At 37.3% G+C, this 22,141-nt stretch overlaps 1 protein-coding gene across 5 annotated transcripts; it reads left to right on the forward strand.

Annotated features, from left to right (window-relative positions):
- Positions 1–4,571: 4,571 nt before the first annotated feature.
- LOC144027269 (uncharacterized) lies at positions 4,572–12,482 on the forward strand. 5 transcript variants are annotated; one of them, XM_077534694.1, is made up of 13 exons: positions 4,572–7,497; positions 7,593–7,646; positions 7,738–7,806; positions 7,880–7,975; positions 8,051–9,444; positions 9,548–9,568; positions 9,755–9,988; positions 10,195–10,286; positions 10,487–10,591; positions 10,688–10,881; positions 11,101–11,265; positions 11,397–11,641; positions 11,742–12,482. In XM_077534694.1, exons 7-13 carry the CDS (start codon positions 9,811–9,813, stop codon positions 11,774–11,776), a joined length of 1,014 nt encoding a protein of 337 aa, XP_077390820.1. In that variant the 5' UTR covers positions 4,572–7,497; positions 7,593–7,646; positions 7,738–7,806; positions 7,880–7,975; positions 8,051–9,444; positions 9,548–9,568; positions 9,755–9,810; the 3' UTR covers positions 11,777–12,482. The 5 variants fall into 5 exon arrangements, with proteins under 5 accessions (XP_077390820.1, XP_077390790.1, XP_077390814.1 ...); XM_077534664.1 differs by having other exon boundaries at positions 8,051–9,568; XM_077534688.1 differs by having other exon boundaries at positions 8,051–9,555.
- The last annotated feature ends 9,659 nt before the right edge of the window (positions 12,483–22,141 follow it).

A 22,141-nucleotide genomic window follows, 5' to 3' on the forward strand; every position in this document is an offset into this window, starting at 1 on the left:
AAGTGAAGGAGACATTTGAGGGGATGCGTTTGCATTGTAATTCAATGTAGTTCGGGCAGGCGGGAGCTAAGGTACGTGGGGCGGTGCAAGTGAGATGTGACGCGCGGCGGCGGCTTGTTTTGCCGCGAGATACGACAACAGGAGGGGGAGGAATTATCGTTGTTGCTTTCTGCGAACATCCCGATCTCAACATGTCAAGCTAACACTACCGGGACAAACACAAACAGGCAGGCAGGGTGGTGAACGACGAACTTACGGCACGGGATAGTGTGCGCGCGCGTGCGTCACAGCGAGTATCAACAGACAGTAGCAGAAGCCGGTGCCGTACATTTCGCATTTCCCTTGGCTATCGAGTCCTCTCGGTGCACTTGTATGTCCCGGTGTTGGTACTGCGCGCGACTCAAAACAATAACTCCCGTGACGATCCAATGCATGAGTTCAAACTTCACACAGGTATTTCCCACAGCCAACACACCAGCTAAGCTAAAAAAAAAAAAAGCACATCGCAAGCGTCTCTCTTTTTTTTCCCTGTCAATGTACACAACTAGCATGACAAGCAGATAGGAGAACTGAGACGTGCCCGCAATGACGTCATCAAACTCAAAATGAACCACAGCAAAAAAAACAAAAAAAACAGCAGTGATTCCTTGGTCATCAGCGTGTCTCCGATTAATAATAATAATAATAATAATAATAAAAAAAAAGACGTCATACATTAACCAAAAATGAATGTGATGGCAAAAGAAAATGAAAAATTGTTAATAAAAAGGGAAGGTTACTTTTGGCAATACTTTTTTGATATATTAAGTGGTTAAAGTGTGTTTGATAGAATTATTGTTCCATAAGGTGGCTTCATATTTCTTTTGGCTGGACGGTAGGTTTATTTAATGTCTCATATTTTTATGTTTCTGAAATACTTCACACTGTGCACATATTGTGTTTGTGTCTTTTTAAAGGTTAAATATTTATATTTCAAATTATCAGCCTTTTGTTTTCCTAATCCTTATTTTGAATAGAAAAAAAACCCAACCCGATTATAACTGTCAATAACGACTAATAAATATTTAAACTGATACATTTTTCAGTCATATCGCCCAGCCCTTTGTTGCGGTCTATTTAAATAATTGATTCAATATATGAAAATATAGAAGACATTTTTGTTGTTGTTTTTTTTAACACATTTGAAGATACCGTACAAGCAACAAATGTCACTATAAGTTTTGAATATTTAAATGAATCGTATGTTTTGATAGCCACTGCTGTTGCAGGCAAAACTTGTGTTCCAATCAAATATTTTGCAAATATATCGAGTTGCGTATGCGTAAAGTCATGCTACATCTCCACAAAAAATGGTGCGACCAAATCCTGTGCTGTGCGAGCAACTAAAAATGTTACTCGCACCAGTGCTAGTAGTGGAAAAGTTAGTGTAGAGCCCTGCAAGTTGACATGGTTTTGAGAATCAAATATGTGAAACACCCCTTTTTTTTTAGGGGTCTTCGATCGGTCGTGAAGTTGGTCTAAAAAATTTTAAATAGATATCAGTATGTGCAGTTTAATAATGTACAATCAGAACACATGAAGATCACTCATGGAGTTCCCCAAGGGTCTGTGCTCGGCCCTAAATTATTTATACTGTATATAAATGATATTTGCTGTGTCTCAAAAACATTGAAAAGTGTCTTATTTGCTGATGATGCAACTTTCTATTGTTCAGGAGAAAACCTGAAGCAGCTTCTGACTACTGTGGAGTATGAATTGAATATATTAAAAAAATGGTTTGATGTAAATAAATTATCATTGAATTTAAATAAAACCAAGTTCATAGTTTTTGGCACTAGACAAATCACTCATCAAGTCAAAATTATGGTGAATTCAATTGAAATAGAAAGGGTGAATGAAAATAAATTCCTTGGAATTATTATCGATGATAAATTATGTTGGAAGCCACACATAGAAACTGTTAAAAGGAAAATGTCAAAAATCATAGGGATACTCTATAAAAGTAAGGATGTTTTAAACATGAAATCATTATATATATTATATAGTTCATTATTATTACCATATTTGACCCATTGTGTGGAATTATGGGGAATGGCATATAAAACAAATACTAACACCATTTTCAAATTGCAAAAGAAAGCTATAAGAATTATTAATGGATCAAAGTATACAGAGCCAACACATCCACTATTTATTAAATTAAATGCAATGAAATTTTATGACTTGGTGGATTTTAAAATAGCACAAATAATGTATAAAGTTTATAACAATTTACTCTGCCACAGTACTCAGAAGTTATTTGAAATTAGACACAGTCCTTATGATATAAGGGGTACAAGTGTGTACAAAAAACCCAAAACAAGAACAAATATTAAGCAAAGGTGTGCATCTGTAAAAGGTGTTGATCTGTGGAATCATCTGGAAATTGCTCTGAAAAATTGTGACTCAATGCTGGAGTTTAAAAAAATGTTTAAAAGTAAAGTTCAAAAAAATTATCTATGTCAGACCAGAATATGAAAAATGTACATGTGAGTATGTGTAAGTGATCTGGATAGGTATTATGGTATATGTTTAGTAAATTTATGTATATATGTTTTTGGTAAATGTGAATATGTTAAGTGCACTTGTGTGTATATATATATATATATATATATATATATATATATATATATATATAACTTGGGTTATATATATCATTTATTATTTTATTATTATTTTTTTATAATTAGTAAATTAAAATTGTATTAATAATGAAATAATTTTAAATATATTTAGTAAAAGGGGTAGGACTAGATAAGTTTTTAACTTCTTCCTACTCCCTTTTAAACATGTAAGTTATGATTAATTGAATGATTATGTTATTGGGATTTTCTTCTATTTTGATTGTTGTTGTTTTTTGTTTTATCTCTGCTGTTCATCTGTTTATATGTTAAAAAAATAATAAAAGGAAAGGAAGGAAAGGAAATTTTTTTTATGAGTGATTCCTGCAAGAACCCTGTGCCTAGTACCTGACGATTCGATCCGTATCACGATTCTTAGGTCACGATTCGATTCGATACCGATTAATCCCGATATGAATTTACAAGTCGATTGTTACGATTTCTTTTACTCAATTTAGAAAACACCATTCAGTAAATTTGTACATGTACACTGTAAGATTTGTATGAAAATGTATTATTTATTGATCTGAAACTTCAGTGTTATAACTGTGACCCACTGTATTTAACAAACAGGTTGTAACCTTTTTCATGTTAGAACAACATTGAAATAAAAATATTAAGGCTTAATGTTCCATTAATATAACATTCTTCCATGCTTAAGGTGTGAAAGTTAGACGTTTTGTTGAATATTTTTTCATCAAAAATGGATGTTAAAAAATCGATTCGGCTGCCTATTGAATCGATTCGAGAATTGCGTGCTGTAGTATCGCGATATATTGCCGAATCGATTTTTAACACCCCTAATACATATATATATATATATATATATATATATATATATATATATATATATATATATATACAAAAAACAACGTATAAATACATTTTGGGGACTGAAGTATGTCTTTAAAACAGATAACATAATTAAAAACTATGAAGCTTATGTGAATCATGTATAGAAAACATTTTGTCATACACTTCTTAGAAGCACATCGAAGTGATTTCTTGTAGGTTTTGTAGATATCTTTTCTGTATGGGTCTCCACACTGCTTCCTAAATAGAGGTACACATTCAATTCTAAATGAAGTATCTCAAAGTGCATGAGTACACCACGAACATGTCAGTAATGATAGCTTTTCATGTTTTTTTGGTCCTGTCTGTCTGAAGTTTGCCAGATTTTGTTGTGAAATGCCTTTCAATATAGAAAAAAAAGGTAATAATTGGTACTTTTTAAGCATTACAACAAGAATAAGAACATTTAATTGTCAGTTACATTTTACGAGGAACTTGTGTCAACTCTCAACATTCTAACACTTAAGCCCGCAAGGAACTGATGCTTTGGCACACATCATCACACTGTGACACACTTCCTGTGACACATTTTCACATCATTACTAAGAAATGGAAATGATTAGCAGATAGGAAAAAATATTCAAGCTAAACATGACAAGTTGGACGCCAAAACTGCAAGCTGTAATGTATCAGCTGTGACTTGTGGTTTCTGTCACCTCAACAAACTGATAAATTCTGACCTCTTCATTTACAACTTCCTCTTCAGTTGACGCAAATTATGAGGGGAATTACATTAGATTTCCAGGTCTAAGATGAATACCTGATTTTTCTTTTTTAACACAGAATGTGGTAATCAAAATGGCAAAACAAAATGAAGCCACAAAAAGAATGGGGAAAAGGTGCAGGATGGCCCATTTTTGACTAAAAAAGTCATTTTTTGTGAATGTATTTTTTTAATCAGAAAAATTAAACTAGCTTGCATTTTTAATTTTATTAATTTGTTTTGCAGAAATCAGTAATTAACTAAACTTGAAATGCCCCTTTTTCATTTGCAACATGGATAAGCACCCTCACGACCACCATCTCCCCATGTCTGGGTGTGATGTCAGCAAAGGATCAAGGCTTGAGCTATGCTCTTTTTAAGGGGGGCATAGTTTGCACCTAGATTAATCATCATGCAAGCTGAGAGTGCAAGGCAAGTTTATTTGTATAGCACATTTCATACACAAGGCAACTCAATGTGTTTTACACAAGGAAAAACAACACATAAGCATCAACAAGCAGTAGTTAACATTCAGAGGAAGAAGAGAAAATAAAAGTTAAAATTCACTTTTAAAAAAACATACATTGTCAACATTAAAACATTATTCAGCAAACTTTAAAAACATTTAGCGAAGTTTAAAATAATAATAAAAATAATAATTAAAAAGGGAAAAAAAACATAATTAATTAAAGCTGTTTAAAAGTCCTTAATCAAAGGTATGAGAAAAAAGCAAAGTTTTTAACCTGAATTTAAAAGCATTTACACTCGGGGCTGACTTCACTTCTGTTGGTAGCCTATTCCATCTGTGTGCAGCATAATAGCTAAATGCAGCTTCACCATGTTTGCTTCGAACTCTGGGTTCCACTAGTTGGCCCAAGTCTGTAGATCTCAGAGCCCTGCTGGGCTTGTACTCAATCAGCATTTCTTGGATATATTCAGGAACCAAGCCATTTAGTGATTTATAGATGAGTAGCAGAACTTTAAAATCTATTCTACAGCTGACTGGGAGCCAGTGTGTTGCTGCCATTAGAGGCAACGCTCATTTATTTAATTGATTAATTTCATAGTTTTGATTTGGTAGTGAAAGAAAAATAAAGTTATTATTTTAATGGAAAAAAATGTTAAATAAGTCATAATATTCAGATAATTTCATTTAAATTAAAAACTTTATTGAAAAGGGGTAGAGACTTTTTGTTCCATCATACGTTAAGGGACAATGTTCATTGACGCACAGGTGGACGACAAGGAAGGAGCTTGTCCAGAAGACGTGCTTTTTGTTTTTATTCCTTTTGAGTGAATGTGGCCAATGAGGTAAATATTTGTCATTTCCTTTCTTAATTGTTTATTGTGAAGCCTCTTCATTTTGTGTGCTAATTGAGCTTATTTTCGCTCTTTTCTTAGTTCTGACGGCATTGTTGGTGTGTTGTTTAACATGGACAAGACATTAAATGTCTGTTGAAACCCAAGAACGAATTTTAGCCTTGATTGAACTCAAAGGGAGTAACACAGTGTAAATCCTTAAGTACTGGAGTAATATGTTCTGATCTCTTTGTTTTGGTCAGAAATCGAGCTGCAGCGTTCTTAATGAGCTGCAATTGTCTCATGTTCTTTTGCGAGAGTCCAGTCAGAAGACCGTTACAATAATCGAGTCTGCTGGAGATAAAAGCATGGATAAGCTTTTCTTGGTCTGCTTGAAGCATGCAGTCCTTCAGTCTGGATATGTTTTTCAGCTGGTAAAAGGCTGTTTTAGTGATGAATTTAATATGATTGCTGAAGGTCAGGTCTGAGTCTATTAGTACCCCAAGATTTCGAACTTTCGAAGACAGTGACTCAAGGTGTTTTTTTAACAGCAATCCTATTTTCTTTATTGCTGAAAACAATGAGCTCTGTTTTGTTTTCGTTCAGCTGAAGGAAATTTTGGTTCATCCAGTTGTTAACTTGCTCTAGAGAATGACACAATACGTTAATAGAACTGCTGTCATTTGAGGACATTGATAAATACAGTTGTGTGTCATCTACATAACTATGATAGTCAACATCGGTGTTCTGAAGAATTTGACCCAAAGGTAATAGATACAGACTGAACAACAGGGGTCCAAGGACTGACCCTTGAGGGACCCCACATGTCATGGCCTTTCGATCAGATTCAGAATTTCCAATAGTCACAAAGTAACTCCTTTCCTTCACATAGGACCTGAACCATTTAAAGGTACACTCAGTATTATACAGTGGCATCTAGTGGTGAAACAATAAATCATTCGAAAAAAAAAATCAATTGTTTGTGTTAGTAGTATGTAAAAAGATATGTTGTATCGTATAAACGTACTTTTTTTAAATATAACGGTTAGTCTAGAAATCGCTAATTATCTTACATGTCCGCGCCGCGGCTTCTAGTGTCCGCCATGTTTCGCCCCCATCTTTCTGCTACGGGTGCCGTCAAAGACAAATTTCAGCAATCGATTTTCATCTCGCGTTTTTCAAAGCGGTGGCAGACGAACTTCCGGTTTGTGTGTCAACTCCCAATAAACGTAGAAGAAGAGTTTCCAATCCGCGTGGAGAGCTTTAAAAAGTATCACGCCATTGACCACGACAATAGCTTCAGTAATATATTTTATTACTGATTGTGTAAAACTGACATGGCTGACCACACATATTCTACTCGTTTCACGTCACCTACCGCACATAAACGTAAACGTCCTGACGGAAGACAGCACGGCAAAACAAGAATTTATATTGCCGCCACATTTGCCAGATGGAGAGAGATGAGGACCAGACTGGGTCTGGAAAGTGACGCTGCCCTCGCCAGCTTTCTACTTGACCGGTAAGTAAGAGTACACTTGTGTTTGCGTTTTGAGAGTGACAAAACGTATGTCCTTTTCTAATTAATATGATGTATGTGTCATTGTTTTGCGGCCACTAGCTGTTGATGAGCAACTCCACACCACTCGAGCTATTCCGTTATGTAGCTACGGTGCTTTTTCTGCCCGAAAAAGTGATTCACGCTGGCAGGTTTTATTCAGATTAGAATTAATAGACACGCAAGTTATTAGTTATTTAGTGTAATTGGTTGTGATTTCGTGGGGATATTTCCACACATTTCAGTTGAGAATATAAAGCATAACTAAGGTTGTTTTGGGGGTTTGTTGGAAATGTGGTGACAAGGACTGCTGTTGTTGATTTTAGGCATGACAGTGTTATGAAGGCTTCAACCCCCATGAAAGCGAGGCGGCCAGAATTTGTGGCTCCACCGGCGGTGTCAAGCATTTCCAGTGGGACAGACAGGCAGGCTTATTTACCACACACACAAATGTTGCAAATATTTCTATGGTTTTAAATGAAGTTAAATTACATTTTTAATGTCTCATCTTCCTTTTCAGAGATGTTCATCTGAGTGCAAGTGCAAATCCTGAAATTGAACTCCTTGAACAAAGGTTAGCCATTACCATTTATTTCACTTTTATAACTTTGCATTTCTGCCTTGTATTTATGTAAATGACACACATTTATTTTTTAAATCACAAGCCTACATGAGATGAGCATAGCTGAGGAAGAGTTGGATGAGGAGAAATTCAATGACCTCAGGAATAGCATGTAAGTAAGAGCCTTTTATTTTTCCAAACACAATTTTGGTAAACAATGTTTTGAAAGATTTTATGTCTTTCAGTATAGATTGGGTAGATGATACTTCTGCAGCACATCCCAAGGGAAGTGAAGACCAGGACAGCTCTGATGAAGACTATGTGCCAGTGATTTCTTTGCGGTGTGTAAATAAACACATACTTATTATCCATTCCCTATGGATGTTTATGATGTAGTAAATTTGTCTGTTACGCAGAATGGGAGGTGCATTGAAATATGCACAGGACATCGATGAGCTGCCAATCATCGGTATAGATGATTCTGTGCACGATCTGTCCGGCATTGAAGAACCTACGGACGTACCTGAGATGCTGCCAACCCACTTTTTGCCAGACAATGTCAAAGTTGAAAAAGGAAAGGACATTGTTGATGTAAAGGCAGCTATTGTGTATGAGAACTGTCTGAGGCAATTGGTTGACTGGGTCAAACTACCCTTTGACAATTGTCCAAAAGGTTTGAGCATGGGAGAAAGGTGTGAAAGCTCTGCACCATTTAAAGTGGTCATTACTACAAGAGGGACAGCGATGAAAGTTGAATGGGTAAGTTTTGATTGTCTCAACAACTGAGACTGGACTCTGGATTTTTGCCAGTAGTTATGCGATTTAGCTGCTGCTGTTGTTGTTGTTGTTGTTTTTTAATGTAGGTGGTGGTTTTGTTTGAAAAGATTCAGACCTTAATTAAGTTGCATGAACTTGTCACGCCGCCACCGGCGTGACGGCCCATGCTTTTATTTTCATAGTCATGTTTCCCGTTTTATTTTGAAAGTTCTAACTCTCCTCTCACCCCAGGTCACTTGCTCTTCCTGCAGCTCACTAATTACCGGTCCACGCCCATGATCGCCACCACCTGCTTCCAATCAACCCTGCAATAAAAGCCATCAGTCTTCTCCCTCAGTTTGCCGAAGTGTCACACAGTCAGTGCATGGAAGCGTCCCACAGTCCTCGAGTCCTTGTTCCCGTTGCCTTGTCGTTTTGCCTTGTTTTTGTGCCTTATCCTCCACAGCGGAGCGCCCTTAGTTACCCCTTGTGCCTTGAGCCTTGTTTCCTCCCTAGCGGAGCGCCTTTTGTTGTCCCCTGTACCTTTTGCCTGTTTTTTCCTCCCCAGTGGAGCGTTTTTAGTTCTCCACTTTTTGATTCCCCTTTCTCCTCTCAATTTGAGAGTAGACAGCTGTTGGCCGGAAATAAACCTATTGCCTTTGTGGCCTACCTTTATCCTGCGTCTGGGTCCTACCTCTCCTCGTCGTGACAGAACTTCCATATTGAAGAATATCTGCTCTCTACCGTTATCTGGCTTGACTGAGTAGCTGGAAAGGTGGATGAATTCACACTGTTGACTGGCCACAGTATTGATTTTTCAAAAGATTTTGTCAGTGTTTCATTTTTATTCACAAAGAAAATTTTAAATTTAAACATTTTATTCATGCCTTTTCAGATGTGTTCAAATGGCCACCAAGTGTGGTTTTGGGATACGCAGCCAAGGCTGAATTTTGGAATGCAGGCAGGAGATTTTATGCTCTCTTCTAATATATTACTGTCTGGAAACAACTACGCCAAAGTAGCCCTGCTATTCAAATTCATGAACTTAGGAATGGTAAACAGGAACACCTTCTTCACTGTACAAGACACATACTGCGTTGATGCCATCACAGAGTTTTGGATCGAGAAAAGATCTCAATCCATTGCTTCCCTTCAAGGAAAACAGGTGGTGCTCCTTGGTGAGTGTTTCAATTGCAATCCAGTGACAGCGCATGACTGTAGTCACTTTTTTTTTTTTTTTTTTTTTATACACATGGCGACTGACAAGTATCAGTTGGTTTTATGCAGAATTTCAAGGTTTGCACTGTACATCATGCGTGCATAAAATGCACTGTTGATGCAATAACATTTTTGATTACATTCAGGAGATGGACGGAATGATTCTCCTGGCCATTGTGCACAATACTGCAGCTACACGACCATGGAGAATGAGACAAAGGAGATTATCAATGTCTCTACAGTGGACAAACGGCAAACGTGTTGGAACTCCAACATAATGGAAAAGGAGGCTTTCATTCGGACCATGGAAAAGCTTAGCAAGGAAATACAGATTTCTGAAATCTGTACAGATGCGCATGTCCAGATAGCTGCCCTTTTGGGTAAGTGTTTCACATATATTTGTAAATGAAAGATTTATTAACTGTTGGATGTGTCTGCTTGTATGTTTGTCTGTACCTTATGTGGTCACTGAAGTCCTACTAATGCGCATACAAATGTACCAGTATACATAATATGGAAGTGATGACTTGTTAGTGAAAGTTTTCAGAAGTCAAATTTTCTTTGATAATACATGCTATGTTTGCAGACCCAGACAAAGGGAAATACAAAGATTTGAAGATTCACCACAGCCTGGACATGTGGCATGGGGCAAAAAATCTGTCTAAGAAATTAGCTGCAGTAAGTTAATTGTTGGATGTAAATATGTGCATGAGGCATAGGCCAACATAGAGAAGATTGTTCATCGTAATTTTCCAAGAAACTGTTTCTTTTCCTTACCCTACCTTTTAACACAATGCACTGAAAACGCTTCCTGTAATTTTGGGTAAAATTTTAATTTTGTGAATAAATGTATTTTCCTACTCTAATTTGTCCCAAAGGCAGCAAAGGTGAAGGGCCAATCTCTTATTTTAGTATGGTTGAAAGACATAATCAACCATTTTTGGTGGTGCTGTAAGACAGCAGGAACAAGAGAGCAGTTCCTTGTGAGTACTAATTTCAACAGAATTTATAACCTATGTAAATAAAACTATTTATTTAGTACAGATTTCTTTTCATTTGTTCTCTTTTTTCCTATAAAGGGTCTTTGGATTGGCATACTGCACCATGTATGTAATAAGCACAGTTGGGCCCTTGGAAGCTGCCAGCATGGACATCTTGAAGAGGATCATGGAAAAGAATGGTTACAGCAAGACTCTAACGCCCACAAAGCTTTAGTTGACATCATTCTCAGCAAGCGCTGGTTGGGTACTGTCCACAAGTATCTCCACTTCAGGTAGATAATGAAAGATTTAGATTTATTCCATATTTCTTCTGGTTGACTGCTGCATCATGTCTTGCATACAAATTTTCTTAAAAGTGTTTAGCTTTGTTTTCTTGTTTTACATGATGTATGCTATAGATGTTTTTCTGAAGAAAGACAATTCATTGATAACTAACTAGTAATATGTTCTTTTTTCCCCTTCTAATTTTGTTTTTGTTTTTGATACACTAGATCAACAGCCGAACTTGAGGGGTTCCAAAACCATCTTCTCATGTACACAAGCAAACGACAAGCATTCACTCCCCCTGTTTATGAGGCAAGGGTGCTTCTGGCAGCCTTGGATTATAACTACCACCGCAATCTACCGACACTCACGACATCTGAAGGCAATAAAATGTAAGTTCTCAAAATGATCTTTTCAGTGTTGGTATTATTTTGTCCTCTGTATGTATGAATTGTTTTGGCCACAGACTGTTATGATCTTTAGTCGATGTAACTTTGAATTGCTGGTATTGCTGTGGTTGCAGTTTCAGGAGAAAGTACAATAAGAATGCCAGACGATACACACTGTATGCACTGAAAGAAGGGAAATCATACAAATACATCACCGACCTTCGAGAAAAAATCATCAACGGGAGACTCAGTAGCCAAGTTGGAATGCCCCGGAGGAGGACACTTAGGATGGAGGACCCCAGAAGGCTTGGTGTTGTACCACCAGTACCTCCACCCACCATATCAGAGCTGCAACAAACTCAAGTCAGCCGAGGTCTAGGTATGTGATTTACATGTGTACAGTATTACACACTACATTAACTTTTTGTCTGAGTCAATATGGACTGGTTGTATGTACAAGCACCATTTGTTCTACACAGGACTTGCTGACCAGGTGTCGAAAACCATGGCGTGACTCCCCCCTCGCTTGCATCAGCAACCCTGTGGCCTTTGAGGAATATATCATCGTTGTTGGGACCATGCACTCCACAATTCCATAACATGTATTTGTGCAGTCAAGGAGCATGTAAATCCGATAATAAAACCATCAAACATTGATGTAACTTTATTATTACTGCAGTCTGTCCCACAAAAAAATGGACTACCCCTCCACTAGTGTTAATATCGTAGAGTGGGCGAAAAGTAGGGTTACAGGTCTATGTGTTCTGGAGAGTTTGAGGAATATTGCAATATTAATGGGGGACAATGGGAGAAAAAATAAAAATCCTGCTATTGATGTAATCAGATATTTTACTTGTGTACAACGCAGACCTGCTATGTAACACTACTTTTGGCCAAAACCTGTGTCTATTTGCTGTATACAGTATTAAAATGCACACAGCATTTTGGTAAATTTCTTTACCAACTGCATTTCATGTAGCTCATTATATTCCAATTAATTTTTTTTCTCATGTAGACTACGGTATAATATTTGAGTAGTTTTGTTTTTTGTTGCCCCCCAGTGCCTTAGATTCATTAGCATAGTACCATTTATAATAATTATCCAGGCTGTTGATGTTTTACATTTCTAGACATGTATAATAGTGTTAGGTTGAATTAAGACTGCATGTTTGCTCCAAAGGAAATTTTTATGTATACTAACATTTTTAGTCATTCAACACCAACAACAAATCAACACACTAACAACATGCAGGTTAAACTAAATGCAACAAACTAGTGTCATACATGGCATAATTATATCCCAGGTAAAAAACCTTTGTAATGTTCTTGGGGATCTGGGAACGTGTCTCTTATTTTCCAAACACAACAGCTTGGAATTACTCGTCGATTCCCTGCTCCCAGTGACCCATGCTGCCAGAAAACAAAGTGACGATAGGCAGCATATCTAAATTCTTTGTTGTCGTCACCTGGCTCCTTTGTTCCGCCCAAAACGGTGACATCCTCCCTGTACTGTCTGTGAAGCCGTAGGATACCAGCATTGAGGCAGTACAGTGTGAAGTGTGGTAGTATAGATATGCAGTTAGCGGGTTCTTGACCACAGCATCTGCGCTCTGCATCCGTTGGCATTTCTCTGCAGAGGCCACAAGTACACCAAGGTACTGCAGTCTGGGATCCAGGTAAATCACGGTGGTGTTGATGTATCAGCAATGTGTCAAAAAGCAGTCCTGGCTGTCTTTCTATCAGCTGGACTAGAAGATTTTTATGTTCCTCCAGGGTCATTTCCTGTACGAGTCTCTGTAAGAAGGTAACAATTTTATGTCAGATTAGGTAACAAACTGAACTGAAAATCGTTTGAGCCAATGAAGTACACATTACATGAACTAGATTATTTGTGAAATCCATGTAGAATTCTGCAAATTAAAATATACAAACACAACATCTTTTGTATCTTCAATCAAAATTTCAATCAATGAAATACAATATAATCAAAAATTAGTAAAATTGCTTTGTGACAGCGGCAAATTGGGAAACAAAATTTTTCAACATGGTGTCAAATCATCATCTGAGTAAAGGCTTGCGAATTCTTTTGTAAGCAGCACTTTTCTGAGTGGCTGGCTTGATATCAATAATAGACGGGGGGAGAACAATTATTTTTTTTGGTATTTACCATTCCGGGAAGTTGCAGATGTGTAGCCTAGCTAACTCGACTATTTTGAATATACTAAAAATAGCAAACGATGTAATCTAAATACCAGATTTTCCAAACAAAGATATATTTTGAGCCATTCCCATCCATGCTCGAAAGGATGGATTTTTTTGTTTGTTTTTTCCTGTGCTGACATAATGAGTTTTTTTCTACGAACCTCTATTATTTCAATTCTTTGACTTCTCAGTGCCTCGACTCTGTCATCCTCAACAGGGATACGTGGTCGTCGCTGTAGACTTGAAATACGGCGTCCTCGTCCTCTGCCTCGTTGTCTCCCTCGCCCTCTTTGGGATGGTGCAAATGTCTAAACACGAATATACTTCAATGTGCTCTCTGTTGCATGGTTTAGTTGCACTAATACAGGTGGACATATATGGCATTTAGCGATAGTGTAAGTACAGTATTTCCTTAGAATGTTAAAAAAAAATGTCTGGTTACGTCTGAAATTAATCACTATCACAAATTTAGGGATCTGTACAGTATGTCTAACAAATGCAATGCACTTACTTCGTCACTTGAAGGAATACTCGATGTCGTTTGTGAAGACATGTTGCTTCTGTGTTGGTGAAATTGATGGTAGGCCGGCGAAGTGTGGTCTCTCTGGGACGCCGTAGTTCGTGTGCTTAAAATCATTGCATTATCTTGTTTGACCGATAGATGGCGGTCGTGAGCTACACACTGCGGCTTTAAGGACTGTTCCATTTAACCCCACCCAAGTTTCCAGCCTGTCCAACAGTAAATTATGATAAATCGTGTCAAATGCTGCACTGAGGTCCAACAAGACGAGCACCGATACCTTCCCTGCATCAGTGCTCAATCTTATATCGTTCAGTACTTTAATCAGAGCTGTTTTTGTACTGTGATGAGGTCGGAAACCTGACTGGAATTTATCCAAAAGTCCGTTTAAGCTCAAGAAATTGCTGAGTTGATTAAAAACCACTTTTTCAACTATTTTAGTTACGAAAGGAAGGTTTGCGATTGGTCTATAATTTGCTAGCAGGGAGACATCCAGAATGGCCTTGACGGCGGCTACTTTCAGATTTAGGAAGCTCACCTGATTGAAATGAACAATTAATTATTTGTTGTAAATCGATCTGAACAGATTTCAAAATTGTTTTTGAAAACGCCAGATGGTATTGAGTCAAGACAGCTCGTGGTAGGTTTTGTCACGCCGCCACCGGCGTGGCGGTCCATGCTTTTATTTTGTCAATCTTGTTTCCTGTTTTACCCTGAAATTCTAACTCTCCTCTCACCCCAGGTCACTTGCCCTTCCTGCCGCTCACTAATTACCGGTCGCCGCCAATGATAATCGCCACCTGCCACCAATCAACCCACGCAATAAAAGCCATCAGCCTTCTCCCCTCTGTTGCCGAAGTGTCACGTCAGTGCATGGAAGCGTCCTCGAGTCCTCGAGTCCTCGAGTCCTCGAGTCCTCGAGTCCTCGAGTCCTCGAGTCCTCGAGTCCTCGAGTCCTCGAGTCCTCGTTCCCGGTGCCTTGTCGTTTTGCCTTGTTTTTCCAAGCGGAGCGTCCTTAGTTTCCCCTTGTGCCTTGAGCTCTTTATCCTCCCTAGCGGAGCACCTTTAGTTGTCCCCTGTACCTTGTGCCTGTTTTTTCCTCCCCAGTGGAGCGTTTTTAGTTCTCCACTTTTTGACTCCCCTTTCTCCTCTCAGCTTGAGAGGAGACAGCAGCTGACAAGCAATAAATCTGTTGCCTTGGTGGCCTACCTTTACCCTGCGTCTGAGTCCTACCTCTCCTCGTCGTGTCAGGTTTCAATTGCTGAACCAAGCCTACTACATTATTTTGATCACCTATGTCAAATTCTGTCATGGTAATTAAATTATTCCGAGGTGATTTTAAGTGCTGCATCATTTTATCTTTTTGCTGGTTTTTGACAATATTTGACCCGATGGCTTGTGCTCTTTTACTAAAGTAGCAGGCAAATTCATTGCATTTATCTGTTGAGAGGAGTTCTGGCGCTGTTTGATTTGGGGGATTTGTGAGTTTGTTGACCACGCCAAATAGAGTGCGTGTATTGTTGAGGTTCCTACTAATGATTTTAGAGAAATGTTGTCGTCTAGCTATTACTAACTCTTGGTTAAAATGACAAAGATATTGTCTGTACAGGACAAAATGAACTTGGAGTTTAGTTTTTCTCCACTTTTGCTCTGCTTTTCTGCATCTAGATTTCAAATTGATTATGTTGGTTGCACACCTCCAAGGTGTTTTAGTTCAGGAAAAAATTGTCTTAGTTTTAATAGGAGCAACAGCATCCAGAACATTTGAGATTTCAAGGTGAATTCATCCAGAAGTTCATCAACAGTCTCTGCATTTACAGTTGGTGATGCAGCCATTAATTCCATAAACATGTTGCTTGTGTTCTCATTTAGGTATACCTTTTTTTTATTTCTTTTTTTTTTAATGAGTATTATGTTTCTGGCTACTCTTCTTGACCCAAGGTTTTAAAAAACTAGGGGTGGGACAAAAAAACGATTCGACCGAACCATCGGTCGTCAAGGGGAGCTAAACGGCCGTATCGGTAGCAGACTTGTCAACAGATACAAAATCCGCCAGGAATCCTTAGATACATTGCTTGTAAAGCTGTGGACCGGATATCGCGTTGCTGTGAATCGGTTGCGAGTGAGGCTTTATGGTTTTCATAACAATAGCAAGAGTTCTGCACCGTGCTCTACTTGTTTTGTTTACATTTCAGTAGCAGCACTATTCAAGCTACTTCCGTGTTTACAGAGAGCTAGCAAAGTAGCACTCAGAGACGCTTCATTCCCCGGATGTTGTAAACATAATGCAAAGACGTTACGCACCTTGGGGACTGCGGTCAGGCCAGCCGCCACTCGAAAAGACGAAGTCAAGCCAGCCGCCCCAACGATTGTTAATACTGTGCATTACGGTAACGTGCCGACGTGCCCCTGCGTTGGCCACCTTCAAAATAAAAGCTGAGCAACACCTGGTTTATGGTTTAAAATAAAGAATCATAAAAAAACAACGGTTTGTTATTCCAGAACCAGACCAGTTCTGAGGTACACTACACCACCCCAGGTATCCAACCAAAGTACTTTCAACAAAATCTGATGTTGCATTTCAAAATAAAACTGTTTTGAAAAATTTATTTTCTGACATTAATCCCTGTTTTCAAAAAATCATTAAAAATTCATGGTTTGTTATCCCAGGACCAGACCAGTTCTAGGGGACACTACACCACCCCAGGTATCCAACCAAACTACTTTGAACAAAATCTGATGTTGCATTTCAAAATAAAACTCATTTGAAAAGTTACATCTTGACTATAATCCCTGATTTCAAAAAATCATTACAAATTCATGGTTTGTTATCCCAGGACCAGACCAGTTCTGAGGGACAGTACACCACCCCAGGTATCCAACCAAAGTACTTTGAACAAAATCTGATGTTGCATTTCAAAATAAAACTCATTTGAAAATTTTAATCTCAACTATAATCCCAGATTTCAAAAAATCATTAAAAATTCATGGTTTGTTATCCCAGGACCAGACCAGTTCTGATGGACACTACAGCACCCCAGGTATCCAGCCAAACTACTTTGAACAAAATCTGATGTTGCATTTCAAAATAAAACCCATTTGAAAATTTAAATCTCGACTATTATTGTTGATTTAAAAAAATAATTAAAAATTCATGGTTTGTTATCCCAGGAACAGACCAGTTCTAAGGGACACTACACCATCCCAGGTATCCAGCCAAAGTACTTTGAACAAAATCTGATGTTGCATTTCAAAATAAAACCCATTTGAAAATTTAAATCTCGACTATAATCCCAGATTTCAAAAAAACATTAAAAATTCATGGTTTGTTATCCCAGGACCAGACCAGTTCTAAGGGACACTACACCATCCCAGGTATCCAGCCAAAGTACTTTGAACAAAATCTGATGTTGCATTTCAAAATAAAACCCATTTGAAAAATAAAATCGAGACTATTATTGCTGATTTTAAAAAAATCATTAAAAATTCATGGTTTGTTATCCCAGGACCAGACCAGTTCTAGGGGACACTACACCACCCCAGGTATCCAACCAAACTACTTTGAACAAAATCTGATGTTGCATTTCAAAAATAAAACTCATTTGAAATGTTACATCTCGACTATAATCCCTGATTTCAAAAAATCATTAAAAATTCATGGTTTGTTATCCCAGGACCAGACCAGTTCTGAGGGACACTACACCACCCCAGGTATCCAACCAAACTACTTTGAACAAAATCTGATGTTGCATTTCAAAATAAAACTCATTTGAAAATTTAAATCTCGACTATTATTGCTGATTCAAAAATTTTGAAATGCAACATCAGATTTTGTTCAAAGTACTTTGGTTGGATACCTGGGGTGGTGTAGTGTCCCTCAGAACTGGTCTGGTCCTGGGATAACAAACCATGAATTTTTAATGATTTTTTTAAATCAGCAATAATAGTCGAGATTTAAATTTTCAAATGAGTTTTATTTTGAAATGCAACATCAGATTTTGTTCAAAGTACTTTGGCGGGATACCTGTCTCTGGTGTAGTGTCCCTTAGAACTGGTTTGTTCCTGGGATAACAAACCATGAATTTTTAATGATTTTTTGAAATAAACAACAATAGTCGAGATTTAAATTTTCAAATGGGTTTTATTTTGAAATGCAACATCAGATTTTGTTCAAAGTAGTTTGGCTGGATACCTGGGGTGCTGTAGTGTCCATCAGAACTGGTCTGGTCCTGGGATAACAAACCATGAATTTTTAATGATTTTTTGAAATCTGGGATTATAGTTGAGATTAAAATTTTCAAATGAGTTTTATTTTGAAATGCAAAATCAGATTTTGTTCAAAGTTGTTTGGCTGGATACCTGGGGTGCTGTAGTGTCCATCAGAACTGGTCTGGTCCTGGGATAACAAACCATGAATTTTTAATGATTTTTTGAAATCTGGGATTATAGTTGAGATTAAAATTTTCAAATGAGTTTTATTTTGAAATGCAACATCAGATTTTGTTCAAAGTTGTTTGGCTGGATACCTGGGGTGCTGTAGTGTCCATCAGAACTGGTCTGGTCCTGGGATAACAAACCATGAATTTTTAATGATTTTTTTAAATCAGCAATAATAGTCTATATTTTATTTTTCAAATGAGTTTTATTTTGAAATGCAACATCAGATTTTGTTCAAAGTACTTTGGCTGGATACCTGGGATGGTGTCGTGTCCCTTAGAACTGGTCTGGTCCTGGGATAACAAACCATGAATTTTTTATGATTTTTTGAAATCAGGGATTATAGTCGAGATTGCAATGTTCAAATGAGTTTTATTTTGAAATGCAACATCAGATTTTGTTCAAAGTACTTTGGCTGGATACCTGGGATGGTGTCGTGTCCCTTAGAACTGGTCTGGTCCTGGGATAACAAACCATGAATTTGTAATGATTTTTTGAAATCAGGGATTATAGTCGAGATGTAACTTTTCAAATGAGTTTTATTTTGAAATGCAACATCAGATTTTGTTCAAAGTACTTTGGTTGGATACCTGGGGTGGTGTAGTGTCCCCTAGAACTGGTCTGGTCCTGGGATAACAAACCATGAATTTTTAATGGGGTTTTTAAATCAGGGATTATAGTAGAGATTGCAATGTTCAAATGAGTTTTATTTTGAAATGCAACATCAGATTTTGTTCAAAGTACTTTGGCTGGATACCTGGGATGGTGTAGTGTCCCTTAGAACTGGTTTGTTCCTGGGATAACAAACCATGAATTTTTAATGATTTTTTGAAATCAACAATAATAGTCGAGATTTAAATTTTCAAATGGGTTTTATTTTGAAATGCAACATCAGATTTTGTTCAAAGTAGTTTGGCTGGATACCTGGGGTGCTGTAGTGTCCATCAGAACTGGTCTGGTCCTGGGATAACAAACCATGAATTTTTAATGATTTTTTGAAATCAACAATAATAGTCGAGATTTAAATTTTCAAATGGGTTTTATTTTGAAATGCAACATCAGATTTTGTTCAAAGTAGTTTGGCTGGATACCTGGGGTGCTGTAGTGTCCATCAGAACTGGTCTGGTCCTGGGATAACAAACCATGAATTTTTAATGATTTTTTTAAATCAGCAATAATAGTCTATATTTTATTTTTCAAATGAGTTTTATTTTGAAATGCATCATCAGATTTTGTTCAAAGTACTTTGGCTGGATACCTGGGATGGTGTCGTGTCCTTTAGAACTGGTCTGGTCCTGGGATAACAAACCATGAATTTGTAATGATTTTTTGAAATCAGGGATTATAGTCGAGATTGCAATGTTCAAATGAGTTTTATTTTGAAATTCAACATCAGATTTTGTTCAAAGTACTTTGGCCTGGATACCTGGGATGGTGTCGTGTCCCTTAGAACTGGTCTGGTCCTGGGATAACAAACCATGAATTTTTAATGATTTTTTGAAATCTGGGATTATAGTTGAGATTAAAATTTTCAAATGAGTTTTATTTTGAAATGCAACATCAGATTTTGTTCAAAGTAGTTTGGCTGGATACCTGGGGTGCTGTAGTGTCCATCAGAACTGGTCTGGTCCTGGGATAACAAACCATGAATTTTTAATGATTTTTTTAAATCAGCAATAATAGTCTATATTTTATTTTTCAAATGAGTTTTATTTTGAAATGCAACATCAGATTTTGTTCAAAGTACTTTGGCTGGATACCTGGGATGGTGTCGTGTCCCTTAGAACTGGTCTGGTCCTGGGATAACAAACCATGAATTTTTTATGATTTTTTTAAATCAGGGATTATAGTCGAGATTGCAATGTTCAAATGAGTTTTATTTTGAAATTCAACATCAGATTTTGTTCAAAGTACTTTGGCTGGATACCTGGGATGGTGTCGTGTCCCTTAGAACTGGTCTGGTCCTGGGATAACAAACCATGAATTTTTAATGATTTTTTGAAATCAGGGATTATAGTCGAGATTGCAATGTTCAAATGAGTTTTATTTTGAAATGCAACATCAGATTTTGTTGAAAGTACTTTGGCTGGATACCTGGGGTGGTGTAGTGTCCCTTAGAACTGGTCTGGTTCTGGAATAACAAACCGTTATTTTTTTATGAATCTTTATTTTAAACCCTAAACCAGGTGTTGAGCAGATTTTATTTTGAAGGTGGCCAGCGCAGGGGCACGTCGGCATGTTACCGTAATGCACAGTATTAACAATCGTTGGGGCGGCTGGCTTGACTTCGTCTTTTCGAGTGGCGGCTGGCTTGACCGCAGTCGTACATCTCGGTATTTCCCATTGCTATCGAGTCCTCTCGGTGCACTTGTATGTCCCGGGCCGGCGTTGGTACTGCGCGCGAGCCAAAAAGAATAACTCCCGTGACGATCCAATGCATGGATTCAAACGACACAGGTATGTCCCACAGCCAACACACCAGCTAAGCTAAAAGCACACTGCAAGTATCTCATTTCTCAGTTTGTGGCTCCCTGTCAATGTACACAACTCGCATGAGCAGCAGGGAACTGAGACGTGCCCGCAATTACGTCATCAAACTCAAAATGAACGACAGCCCAAAAAACAAAACAAATGGTCATCATCGTGTCTCAGATTAAAAAAACAAAAAAGATGTCATACATTAACCAAAAATGAATGTAATGGCAAAGAAAAACAAAAATTGTTAAAAACAAAAATTGTTAATAAAAAGGGAAATGCACTTTTGGAAATATTTTTGGATATATTAAGTTGTTAAAATGTGTTTGATAGATTTATTGTTCCATAAGGTGGCTTCATATTTCTTTTGGCTGGACGGTAGGTTTATTTCATGTCTTAAATTTATGTTTCTGAAATACTTCACAATGTTGACATATTCTGTTTAATTGTGTTGGTGTCTTTTTAAAGGTTAAATATTTATATTTCAAATTGAATTATCAGCCTTTTGTTTTCCTGATCCTTATTTTGAATTAAAAAAACAAACAAAAAACAATTACAACTGTCAATAACAACTAATAAATATTTAAACTGATAAATTTTCAGTCATATCGCCCAGCCCTTTGTTCTGGTCCATTTAAATAATTGATTCAATATATAAAAATATAGAAGACGTTGTTGTTCTTTTTTAACACATTTGTAGATACTGTAAAAATTTGTGGTGTTTTAAGATTAATGTTTACAAGCAACAAATGTCACTATAAGTTTTGAATATTGAAATTAATCGTATCGAATCGAAAATTGTATCGTTCCCAAACTTAATCGAACCGTATCGAACCGTTCTGTTCTGAAAGATAATCGTTTTTCAATCGAATCGCAACTTGTGTATCGAGATACATATCGAATCGGCCTCATGTCAGAGATTCCCACCCCTATAAAAAACTAGGCTTCTTTAGTCCCAATAAAGCAGCAGAGGCAGAAAAAAGGCTCACGATGTAATGCGCATTTATGAGGCGCAAAGCGTCCTCATCTACTTCATCATCCTCATCATCAGAACCTTCCCAGTCTGTTGGAGGTATTTAATATTTCCTAATTGTGCTAATATTTAATAATAATTACTAATAACTGTTTATCTTTTCTAGGAAGCAAACTGTGGCATCATTTTGATACCTCAATCCATCAAGCAAGAACCACAAATGTTACGGCAAATGCAACAGTTGAGGTGCAAAAGTATCTTGGAGAACCAAA

Source organism: Festucalex cinctus, chromosome 1 (genome assembly GCF_051991245.1).
Source record: "Festucalex cinctus isolate MCC-2025b chromosome 1, RoL_Fcin_1.0, whole genome shotgun sequence".
NCBI classification, from domain to species: domain Eukaryota; kingdom Metazoa; phylum Chordata; class Actinopteri; order Syngnathiformes; family Syngnathidae; genus Festucalex; species Festucalex cinctus.